The 12,413-nt window shown below is 49.1% G+C and overlaps 2 protein-coding genes across 2 annotated transcripts; both read right to left on the bottom strand.

Moving 5' to 3' along the window:
- Positions 1–573: 573 nt before the first annotated feature.
- On the bottom strand, positions 574–2,928 carry LOC123721584. Its single transcript, XM_045680691.1, has 5 exons — positions 2,535–2,928; positions 2,184–2,282; positions 1,567–1,679; positions 1,430–1,480; positions 574–1,143 (listed from the first exon to the last, which is right to left on the bottom strand). The coding sequence occupies exons 1-5, from the start codon at positions 2,926–2,928 to the stop codon at positions 574–576; spliced, it is 1,227 nt and encodes a 408-aa protein (XP_045536647.1).
- A 7,924-nt stretch (positions 2,929–10,852) lies between these two features.
- On the bottom strand, positions 10,853–11,275 carry LOC123721585. Its single transcript, XM_045680692.1, has one exon. It carries the CDS (start codon positions 11,273–11,275, stop codon positions 10,853–10,855), a length of 423 nt encoding a protein of 140 aa, XP_045536648.1.
- Positions 11,276–12,413: the final 1,138 nt, after the last annotated feature.

Raw genomic sequence — 12,413 nt, forward strand, 5'->3', positions numbered from 1 at the left:
TTATATAAACCCTTGCACGTCAGTCTGACGATCAGTCTGAAGAATATACTCGGAGGAGCAAGACGTGGCTACAAAGTGTTTTTGTAGTGTTGTGAAGTGAAAAAATCAAATTCTGCCTCAACCGCAAGGAACCCGCCACTGTCATCATGTAAGTACTGATTTTTTTTAAATAATTTTTATAATCAAAATTTTATATCTGACTCTTACAGGAACGAAGCACGAGCTTACCCGTCCACCGCCGCGGGACTCTTCCGGACGCCAAGCACTCCGACAACAGGGACAGCGTCTCCTCCTGAAGGACCGGCACGACTTGGGCGAGAACGCGCCCAGGGACGCCGTCCGGTCCCGGAGCGCGGTTTTGCAGCCTTAGCTTCAGAATCGCGGCTCCGAGCTCGGCCTCGGATACGGGCGGGATTTCCTCGCCCGATACGGCCGGTCCCTCGGGATCCGGTGCCGCCATCCTCGGCGGCACCCACTCCTCCATTGCCGGGAAGAGGGAGCCGACCACCTGCTCTGTGAGGAGCGGATCGAGAGACCTGGTTAGCGGGGGGGCCCTTGGTCGGAGCTTTTGGCTCACAATCTTATATGGGCGCCCCCACACGGATCACGGTCCAGGCTCTCGAGCCACTCCTTCCAGGCCTCCTCCTTGGCGGCCTTTATGGCCGAGGTCAGCGCCGCACGAGCGGCCCGGTACGCGGCGAGCAGCAGCGCCTCTTGGTCCAGGTCCCTCCTGCTTCTTCTGCGGCTGCGGGTGTACGAGCGGCGTGCCACCTGGCAAGCCGTACGAAGACCGGCCAGGTGAGGTCTCCACCAGTACACCCGCGTTCGCGGGAGGGCCGGACCTGCGCGTCGCATCGCCGCGTCGCAGACGCGAGTTAGTGCTCCAGCTAGCCGCTCGCACCTCGCGTCTGTGTCCAGGCCGTCTAACGTGCCATTGGCGCCCCACCTCTCCACAATGGCCGCCTCCTTGGCCAGATCTGGGTCCAGGGTGGACACCTTCCACCGTGGACCCTCTCCCGGCAAAGGACGGTCCGGCGTTACGGGGGGGTGGAGACCATGTCGAACCGGATATACCGGTGATCCGACAGGGTCTCCACCCCCTCCTCTACTCTCCACCTCCTCGTGCGACGAGCCAGGGTAGGGCTAATTTTTTTTTTTTTTTTTTAATTTATTTATAATATGTTGACAATAATATATGTACATAACTATCTCGCCAAACCACTTCCGTAGTTTGTAGGCGTCGCACCTTCTTAATCAACATACAATTTTAAAAAAGACTAAAAAGAAAGAAAACAATGATTACATATATATATATATATATATATGTATATATATATATATATATATATACCTATCTTAAATCTAAACTAGGTATAGTGTACAAAACTTAGCTAGCAAAGATGTGTGAGGAATTACTTATTCTTCTAACAATATATTCTTTAGTTTTCTCTTCAGGGCGATCCCACTGTGTGTCGTCGCGCTATTTAAAATACATAAGAATTTATTAATATATTTCGGAGCTAAATATCTTTTAGTGCGTTTCCCATAGTAATTTTTAACCCGTACTTCACGCAGCTTGCCTGCAGCAGCAGCCCTAGTATTATAACTATGAGTACCTTCGTCTAAGACTTTCTCTTTTTGATATGCTTGTAACGTTATAAGGTATTGAGTTTTTTTATCTACAGGTAATATCTGACACTCTTTAAAAAGTCTATAATAATCGTCTTTACACTTATCTTTAATTTTTCTATCCACAATTAATTTCAATAAACGCAACTGAATTTTTTTAATTTCGTCAATATAAGTTTTAAATGTTAACCCATACGAACTTAAGCCGTAACTAATCACAGAGTCTGCTAACGCGTGATATACCATAAACAGTATGGATTTATTAACGACACTTTTGAGCTGATAGATTTTTGCCAATACAGACCTTAATCTATTACATACAGTATTTATATGTGGGCGCCAATTAAAACAACTATCGACCGTTAGGCCTAAGTACTTAAAAGTAGTGACACAGTCTACTCTCGGACAGTTGCACCCATTCTGCATACCCCGGTGGAAGCAGTCAAACGAATGGCCAATTAAATTAATTCCGTGGCTTGCATCTTGCTTTGCATCCCTATTGTAGGGTGAATATATATGCATAGATTTTGTCTTTCCTATGTTTAAAAGTATACCATTATCATGCGCCCATTGTGTTACTTGATCAAAATCATCTTGCATCATCCTTTCCATCATCTTTAAATCTCTGCCGGCCACCAACAAGCACATATCATCTGCATACATAAACACGCTACAGTTTCTGACCACATTGACCACACTATTTACATGCATGATGTACCCAACCGGCCCGAACACTGAGCCGGTCGGGACACCGAGTACCAGCGAACGACAAGTCCACTATAGACCCGCCCTGACTCCGCACGCACGTCTGGGTCGTCCCCCTGTTTAGGAGGATGAGCCCCGTGGACATCGCCCAGTCCGCCAATGTCTCCCCCTGAGGTTTGTCACCGGAGAACCCCACGCACTCGATTTGGCGTTGAAGTCTCCGGCGACCACAACAGGGGTGGGGTGTGCATCGGCCACAAGAGCGCCGACTTCGGCGAGCATCCGCTCGAAGTCGGCAAAACTCCTGCTCGGCGCGAAGTACACCCCGATCACTGCAATGCCGCCCAGCGACGCAAGAACCCAACCGCGACCCTTTGTTATACTTTTGAAGGGTGTGGGGCCCGTGCGTCTCCAGGCGACGATAGCCACCGAATCGTCGCGATCGCCCGCCCAATCATCACGGGCGCGGACGTAGTACGGCTCGGCGACTATGACTACGTCGATCTTCCACTGCGCCGCGGTCTGTATCAATAAATCTTGAGCCGCGACGCAGTGTTTGACATTCGCCTGCAGGATCGAGACACTGGGGGCCATTATTACTGGGCGGTGTCCATCGCCTCCGCGTCAGCGGCTGCTGTAGACGACGAGGCGGGGGGTCCCTGATTGCCCCCGCCTGTCTTTTTCTTGCCGCCTCTATTGGGGGGCCGGTTCATCGCTGGGCACTTCTTGTGTCCCAGACGATGACCGGCCTCGACGCCCTCCGACGCACAAATTGCGCAGGAGGGCTCCTCCTCGCACGACGCGGCCTTGTGGCCCGGCTGGCCACATCGGAAGCACAGCGCGCTGCGGTCGACGCCGCAGTCGCACTGCACCCCCTAATGGCCGGGGACCAGGCAGCGTTAGCAGCGCTGCGGCCGCGCCTCCAGGAGGGTTGCCCTCACCGTCGACCAGCCGACCGTGAACCGGCCAGCGTCGACGATCTTTTTGGCCGCCAGGACAGGGTATTTCACCCACACGGTGCCCTGGCGGCCAGGTAGGCGATTTATGGCGCCCACCTTCACACCTTCGGGAGGGCAACCCCCCAACTTTGCTACTTGCGCTGCCACCGCCTGGCTGGTGGCCGCATCACCCAGACCGAAGATGCGTATCTCAGCGCAGAGATCCGGCCGGGAGACGCGGGCCACATCGCCGATGGTCGCCCGCAGCTTGGCCGCCAGTTCATCAGCTCGGCCGGCATTATGCGCGTCCGCAGCCAGCGGAGGGCGCAATCTCGGCTCGGGCAGCAGGCGGTCGCCAATACCCGCGATCCGGGAGTCTACCATGAATAGGATCTCCTCCCGGGTCATCTGCGGGGGGGCGGCCGCCTGCCGCTTAACCGCCTCTAGTTCCGCCCTCATCGCAGCCAGCTCGGCCTGCAGGTGGACGACCTCCTGCGACTCGGTGCGGGTTCGTAGAGCTCGCACTGCCTCGCAAATGGTCGCCACTGCCTCGCGGACGCTGGCGATGTGCTGGCACTTCATTTTGGCCGATTTCTTGACGACGCTGGCAATTACGTCCAGCGCCGCCTCGACCGTGCCGGCGAGGTGGTCTTCGGCGGAGTGCTCGCCGGACGCCGCCTCTCCCGGACCTTCGGGCATCGCCGCCCTGGCCCGGGTTCGCAGCACCCGGCTCCTCTCCGCGACCTGCGCCGCCAGCTCCGCCTCCGCCTGCAGCTCTAGCTCCCGCTCCCGTTGGGCGTTGAGCTCCGCCTTTGCTCTGGCCAGGCCGGCGTACTCCCCCGTTGTTATGGGGCGTCCGCGGCCTCTCTTTCGCGGCGCCGTTGTTCTGGCGCCTGCCGATGCCTCCTCCGGCGTCAGCGACCGCTTTCGCCAAAATCGGCTGGGTGGGGAGCGCGATCTTGAGCGCATGCCCTCACCCCCGATTGCCTCTAATGAGGCGCAGCTGCCACTGTCCGTATCGGACAGCTGCCTCCTCTCCAGGACCATGGGCGAGTCGCACCGAGAGAGCGATACCCGCAACTCCCGGACGGCCACACCCGCGGCCCTGTTCCCGCCTTCGACTGCTTCCACATCGTTGTGCGTCTCTTCTATCCTTTGTGCGTTGCCATTGTCGTCGTTGTTTTTTTTGTGTTCTGTATCCATATAGTTCCCACGAGTGTGGGGGAAAGGATACTCCAGACAGGCAGAGCCCCCTGTACCCAGACTGGGTGTACATACTGCGGAGGTCCGCCGGTATCCGCAGGTTTTAACGACTTCGCTGTCGGGTTTTTAGTGACTGATCCTTGTCTTGGGCCGGCCAATGAAGGCAAGCCCCCTGTCCCGGCGACGCCACTAGACATGATCAACTGACACAGTCTGACCGGGACAGGTTGCCCGACGTTGTCCCGAAGGACATCCCCCTGAGTGCGGGTTAGCACACCCAGGGAAACCGTCGCGCCGCGGAATACTCCCGCCGAAACTACGTCCGAAGACCGCTGTCCAACAGGACCGACAATGGGGAGAACACCGCTCCCATGCCGACTAAGCCGGCGACGACGCCGGTCTGCACCAGTACACCAGTCGACTCTGAAAACAGAGCCGGACCGTGCACTGGGCAGACCCGGCAACTCGCGGGGCGCTCTTTTTTTTTTTTTTTTTTTATTTATTTAAGCAGTACATCAAATTTGATAACAAAAAAATAATTTCGCCAAACTGCAAGAGCAGTTTATTGGCGAAAAACTGCACCCAAAATCCTTACAATACACTAATACTTATTACTACAAATGAGACGCTAAAATTTAAAATATAAATATAAATTAAGCTAAAAATGAAACAATTACCTACTCGGTAGCGTAGGTATCTAGTAACAGCGCTTTGAATTTTTTCTTATCGCTGCCTTTTTTCAGGCTATCTTCTTGAAGTTCATATGCATTAAATAATCGCGGCACCAGATATCTACGCGTCCGTTCTCCATAATAGTTTTGCGCACATGGTTCATCAAACACATTACGGGCTGACTTTCTTAGACTACCATACACATACTTTTTATCGAGAAAGTAATTTTTACTACATTGCTCAGTTGCCAACAAATATTTGATTTTTTCTATAACTGGTAGAATACCACTGAGTTTAAACAATAACTTGTAATCACCTCTCTGTTTACATTTCTTTTTACTTTCTTTATCAACTACTAGTTTAATAAATCTTAGTTGTAGATGTTCTATTCTATCTATGTAAGTTCGGAATGTGCGTCCATAAGCAGATAGACCGTAGCTAATTACTGAGTCGGCAAGAGCATGGTACAGCATACGTAAAGTGCATTTATCAACTACATTTTTAAGATATATGAATTTATATAAAATACATCTTAATTTATTACACACTAATTCTGTATGCAACTTCCAATTAAATGTAGTATCAATAGTTAACCCTAAATATTTATATTTATCAACAAATTCAATTGGTTTGCAGTTATAATTACATATTATGTTTTCTGTTTTGTGCAAACACTCGTACGAATGACCTATAATGTTTATGGACGCCCTCGGCTTATTTAAATATGGCGATTGGAGCAACATACATTTTGTCTTTTGTATATTTATTATAATTCCGTTATCGTGAGACCATTTAATGACATTAACCAAGTCCGATTGCATTTTACTCTCAATAAGTGTAATATCCCGGTCTGCGTATATCATGCACGTATCATCAGCATACATATAGGTCTTGCAGTGTTTAATTACATTCACCATGCTGTTTACGTGCATAATGTAGCCTATGGGGGCAAACACCGATCCAGTAGGAACTCCAGAGCTTATAATTTCCTCCTCCCCGATAGTATCTTTTATCTTTGTACATAATGTTCTATTGCTCAGATACTGTTTGAACCATTGACTAACTGGCCCTCGAATTCCGCACTCGTCCATAGCAGTGAGCAGCTGCTCATGATCCAGAGTGTCGAAAGCTTTCTTAAAATCTATAAATAAAAGGACTACATACATTCTACTATCTAGGCTTTCATTAATGTCGTCTGTAAAACGCGCAAGGGCCGAGGACGTGCTACGCGATTTTCGAAATCCGTGTTGTTTGTCTGTAATTATGCTATTTTTTTCAAGAAAATTACTTAATCTTAGCACTATCGCCTTCTCAACAATCTTATTTATAGCTGGCAATATTGCAATCGGTCTGTAGTTGGAATAGTCACAATGATCTCCTTGTTTATAAATTGGGCGGATAATAGCCTTTTTTAGAATGTCTGGATATAAGCCTGTTCTGATACTTAAATTTACAAACTTTGCCAATAATGGACTTAATTTATCTTTAATAAGTAATAGGTCTTGAGGTCTTATTCCATCCAAGCCAGGCGACTTTTTACTGCTAAGGCGCGCGATAATCGTTTTAATTTCGTTTGTGGTAACATTTCTAAAATAAAAAGTCGTATCACTTGGTATTACATAGGACTCACGATTGAGTAACTTAACATTACATTGGTGTTTTATGTTTACAATTTCTTTCGTAAAAGTTTCTGAAAATTTTGTACAAATGTCATTTAAGCTATTTGTCTTGCCCAAATATTTAGTAACAACATCGTCAAGACTCGTTTGTTTATTTCCCAACCAGCAATTAATAACCTCCCATACCTTCCTTATATCCCCATTACAGTCTTTTAATTCCTGTTTTCTATATTTATTTTTAGCTTTATTTATTAGTTTATTAGTCTGATTTCTATGTTTTGTATACTCTAATCTATAAGTACTTTTTTTGGGATTAGATTTCCACCTTCTGAATAATTCATCCCTCCTATCTATCATAATTTTGATCTTTTTATTTATCCACGGCTGCATTACCCGTTTTTTTGGAATAGAATTCTTCAAAATTTTTGCTTTATCATAAATAACTTTAAAAACATTACTTAACTGTTCGTATATTAACAAAGGACATTCCAATGTTAAGAAAGAGTCCCAGTCGACCAGTTCCAATTCGCGCTTAATTATTTTATTATTCAATGAGAAAGATTTATTATTGCTGATTGGTAAACTTACATCGTCCGAGCCGTTCGGTTGCTTAGCAATACTCACCCCCACCACATAGTGATCCGACAGTTTGCAGGTGAACATGTGAGACGCAAGACGACGACAGCGCACTCGCACCCATACATGATCTATGCATGACGTCGCGAGCCGGCCGCCCCGCACTTCCTCCCGCGTACATTCATTGATGACGCTTCGCATTCCGCAGCTATACAATACGTTTTTATATTTCTCGCTCGTTGCGTTTGCTACGAATAAATTAATGTTCATATCACCTATAATGATAACGTCCTCTCTTTCAGGGATCTTCTTAAGCAATGAAAGTAATTCTTGTATAAAACGTAGATTGTTCGTATTAGGTGGCTTGTATACGGAGATTATATGAAGGGTGTATCCTGAGCTGTATAGATAACTATGTAATACTTCCGATGCGACACTTTTCGTGTTTACTGTTTGCAAGTGCAACTCATTCTTCGAATACACTAACAGGCCTCCTCCGCGGCGGTTTTCTCTCGTAAATGCGCTCATATCGTAACCGTCAATGTGATACAGCGATAATTCTGCTTGTTTAATGTCAATTTCACTTAAAATTAAAATGTCTATGCTGAAATCAGTGCTCTGCAACAATACAAGTAGCTCATCAAACTTTTTTCTTAAGGAACGAATATTCAAATGTATTATTTTAAAGTATGTTGATGATGTTTTTAGGTTTTTACTCCATTCATTGATATCTATAAATTTTTTATAATTATATGTATCCTCAATATGTGACAAAATATCTTCCATATTATCGTTTTGAGAGTTCAAACAACAAGTTATAATTTATTTATTTTGTGGTGCCGCCGTGTGTGTTATTGAAACACATACTATTGATATCGGCGTCTGAGCGGATCCAGCAGATTTTAGAGTTGTCGTCTTTTTTTGCCAAAATTTTAAGATTTTGTGGCCATATATGTTTGTATACATCTTTTAGCATTTTTTTCGCATTCCATAATAATTGTCGCGTATTTTTAGGAAGATTTTCGTTTATATATACCCTCTTGGTATTATTGTTTCCGATAATATCTTTGTTTATAATGAGAGTTTTTCTACAAGCAATCCATTCATCTCTTGCTGATTTGGAGCGTAAGGTCACGACGATCGGCCTAGGCCGACCTTCATCTTTCTTTTCTCGTCCTACCCTCTTTGCTTCTTCTATTTGGTTCATGTTTAGATTTAATTTCTGTGCAATCTTTTCAACTATTTTTTTCGTATTTTCGTTCTCCGACTCGTCTAGGCATGCTATTTCAATATTTTTTTCAACTTCTTTTTGTTCCAAAGTAAAAATTCGTTCCTGCAGCGAATCATTACACTTTTGTAAATACTTATTTGTATTTTCCAGTGAATTCATCTTCCTTTCAGCAGTTTCCTTAAAATTCAGCATCATTTGATACTGTTCAGCGTAGAAGTCGACAGCTTCGGTTAGTTCATCAATTTTCTTTTTTGTTTCATAAATAATTTCGAGTTTGCTGTTCACCTCAGCCAACAACGATTCGACAGTGGCTTTTCCCGTATCTATATTTATTTTAGGTGCTTGCACACTAGATACTTGATGGAGACGTGCTTCGCACAGCTGGGTTTTTTGGAACTCCTTTGAGACACATTTTTTATGGTAAACAGAGTCACACAAACCCTTGCATTTCATCACGTCATCTTTCGTTAAGGAAAGGAATAATTTGCACTTTTTGCACTGAACCATTCTCGTCGAACACCTCTTAAACGAATAAACGATTAATGTATTTTCTATAAAAATTAGTACGTCCGTACGCTGGGTGCGCGCGCGCGGTATTAAAAGAGCGCCTCGCCGCGGACCTTGGAGGTCCGCCATCCCACGACCCCTACATGGGTCAGCTGGCCAGATATTGGTCAGCGACAGATGACTTCCCTCCCCCCCGTAGAGGAAAGGAACCCATCTGCCGCCGTCCAGGGTGCACCGGACCAACCGCTTCCATTCCCCCGGGACTTGTCCCAGAACAATCCAAGCGGCGGCCCAACGTGGAGGTTTCCGACCCTAGCACCCCATATATAATGGAGGTTGGTGGGAGACTCTTAATATTAATTATGTTGTGTTTTCAGAAAAAAAAAAAAAATTACACATTGACTCAAAAGTGGTGGGGACATGACTTGAGGTTATATAAACCCTTGCACGTCAGTCTGACGATCAGTCTGAAGAAGATACTCGGAGGAGCAAGACGTGGCTACAAAGTGTTTTTGTAGTGTTGTGTTGTGAAGTGAAAAAATCAAATTCTGTCTCAACCGCAAGGAACCCGCCACTGTCATCATGTAAGTACTGATTTTTTTTTTAAATAATTTTTATAATCAAAATTTTATATCTGACTCTTACAGGAACGTCCTAAGATGGACAAAGAGTCACATATATAATGGTGGTTGGTGGGAGACTCTTAATATTAATTATATTGTGTTTTCAGAAAAAAAAAAATACACATTGACTCAAAAGTGGTGGGGACATGACTTGAGGTTATATAAACCCTTGCACGTCAGTCTGACGATCAGTCTGAAGAAGATACTCGGAGGAGCAAGACGTGGCTACAAAGTGTTTTTGTAGTGTTGTGTTGTGAAGTGAAAAAATCAAATTCTGCCTCAACCGCAAGGAACCCGCCACTGTCATCATGTAAGTATTGATTTTTTTTAAATAATTTTTATAATCAAAATTTTATATCTGACTCTTACAGGAACGTCCTAATATGGACAAAGAGTCACATATATAATGGTGGTTGGTGGGAGACTCTTAATATTAATTATATTGTGTTTTCAGAAAAAAAAAAATACACATTGACTCAAAAGTGGTGGGGACATGACTTGAGGTTATATAAACCCTTGCACGTCAGTCTGACGATCAGTCTGAAGAAGATACTCGGAGGAGCAAGACGTGGCTACAAAGTGTTTTTGTAGTGTTGTGAAGTGAAAAAATCAAATTCTGCCCCAACCGCAAGGAATCCGCCACTGTCATCATGTAAGTATTGATTTTTTTTAAATAATTTTTAAAATCAAAATTTTATATCTGACTCTTACAGGAACGAAGCACGAGCTTACCCGTCTTCCACCGCCGCGGGACTCCGACAACAGGGATAGCGTCTCCTCCTGAAGGACCGGCACGACTTGGGCGAGAACGCGCCCAGGGACGCCGTCCGGGCCCGGAGCGCGGTTTTTCAGCCTTAGCTTCAGAATCGCGGCTCCGAGGTCGGCCTCGGATACGGGCGGGATTTCCTCGCCCGATACGGCCGGTCCCTCGGGATCCGGTGCCGCCATCCTCGGCGGCACCCACTCCTCCATTGCCGGGAAGAGGGAGCCGACCACCTGCTCTGTGAGGAGCGGATCGAGAGACCTGGTTAGCGGGGGGGCCCATGGTCGGAGCTTTTGGCTCACAATCTTATATGGGCGCCCCCACGGATCACGGTCCAGGCTCTCGAGCCACTCCTTCCAGGCCTCCTCCTTGGCGGCCTTTATGGCCTAGGTCAGCGCCGCACGAGCGGCCCGGTACGCGGCGAGCAGCAGCGCCTCTTGGTCCAGGTCCCTCCTGCTTCTTCTGCGGCTGCGGGTGTACGTGCGGCGTGCCACCTGGCAAGCCGTACGAAGACCGGCCAGGTGAGGTCTCCACCAGTACACCCGCGTTCGCGGGAGGGCCGGACCTGCGCGTCGCATCGCCGCGTCGCAGACGCGAGTTAGTGCTCCAGCTAGCCGCTCGCACCTCGCGTCTGTGTCCAGGCCGTCTAACGTGCCATTGGCGCCCCACCTCTCCACAATGGCCGCCTCCTTGGCCAGCTCTGGGTCCAGGGTGGACACCTTCCACCGTGGACCCTCTCCCGGCAAAGGACGGTCCGGCGTTACGGCCGGAGCGCCATTCGCCTGCAGGATCGAGACACTGGGGGCCATTATTACTGGGCGGTGTCCATCGCCTCCGTGTCAGCGGCTGCTGTAGACGACGAGGCGGGGGGTCCCTGATTGCCCCCGCCTGTCTTTTTCTTGCCGCCTCTATTGGGGGGCCGGTTCATCGCTGGGCACTTCTTGTGTCCCAGACGATGACCGGCCTCGACGCCCTCCGACGCACAAATTGCGCAGGAGGGCTCCTCCTCGCACGACGCGGCCTTGTGGCCCCGCTGGCCACATCGGAAGCACAGCGCGCTGCGGTCGACGCCGCAGTCGCACTGCACCCCCTAATGGCCGGGGACCAGGCAGCGTTAGCAGCGCTGCGGCCGCCCCTCCAGGAGGGTTGCCCTCACCGTCGACCAGCCGACCGTGAACCGGCCAGCGTCGACGATCTTTTTGGCCGCCAGGACAGGGTATTTCACCCACACGGTGCCCTGGCGGCCAGGTAGGCGATTTATGGCGCCCACCTTCACACCTTCGGGAGGGCAACCCCCCAACTTCGCTACTTGCGCTGCCACCGCCTGGCTGGTGGCCGCATCACCCAGACCGGAGATGCGTATCTCAGCGCAGAGCACCGGCCGGGAGACGCGGGCCACATCGCCGATGGTCGCCCGCAGCTTGGCCGCCAGTTCATCAGCTCGGCCGGCATTATGCGCGTCCGCAGCCAGCGGAGGGCGCAATCTCGGCTCGGGCAGCAGGCGGTCGCCAATACCCGCGATCCGGGAGTCTACCATGAATAGGATCTCCTCCCGGGTCATCTGCGGGGGGGCCGCCGCCTGCCGCTTAACCGCCTCTAGTTCCGCCCTCATCGCAGCCAGCTCGGCCTGCAGGTGGACGACCTCCTGCGACTCGGTGCGGGTTCGTAGAGCTCGCACTGCCTCGCAAATGGTCGCCACTGCCTCGCGGACACTGGCGATGTGCTGGCACTTCATTTTGGCCGATTTCTTGGCGACGCTGGCAATTACGTCCAGCGCCGCCTCGACCGTGCCGGCGAGGTCTTCGGCGGAGTGCTCGCCGGACGCCGCCTCTCCCGGACCTTCGGGCATCGCCGCCCTGGCCCGGGTTCGCAGCACCCGGCTCCTCTCCATGACCTGCGCCGCCAGCTCCGCCTCCGCCTGCAGCTCTAGCTCCCGCTCCCGTTGGG

This window comes from Papilio machaon, chromosome 13 (assembly GCF_912999745.1).
Source record: "Papilio machaon chromosome 13, ilPapMach1.1, whole genome shotgun sequence".
Taxonomy (NCBI): Eukaryota; Metazoa; Arthropoda; class Insecta; order Lepidoptera; family Papilionidae; genus Papilio; species Papilio machaon.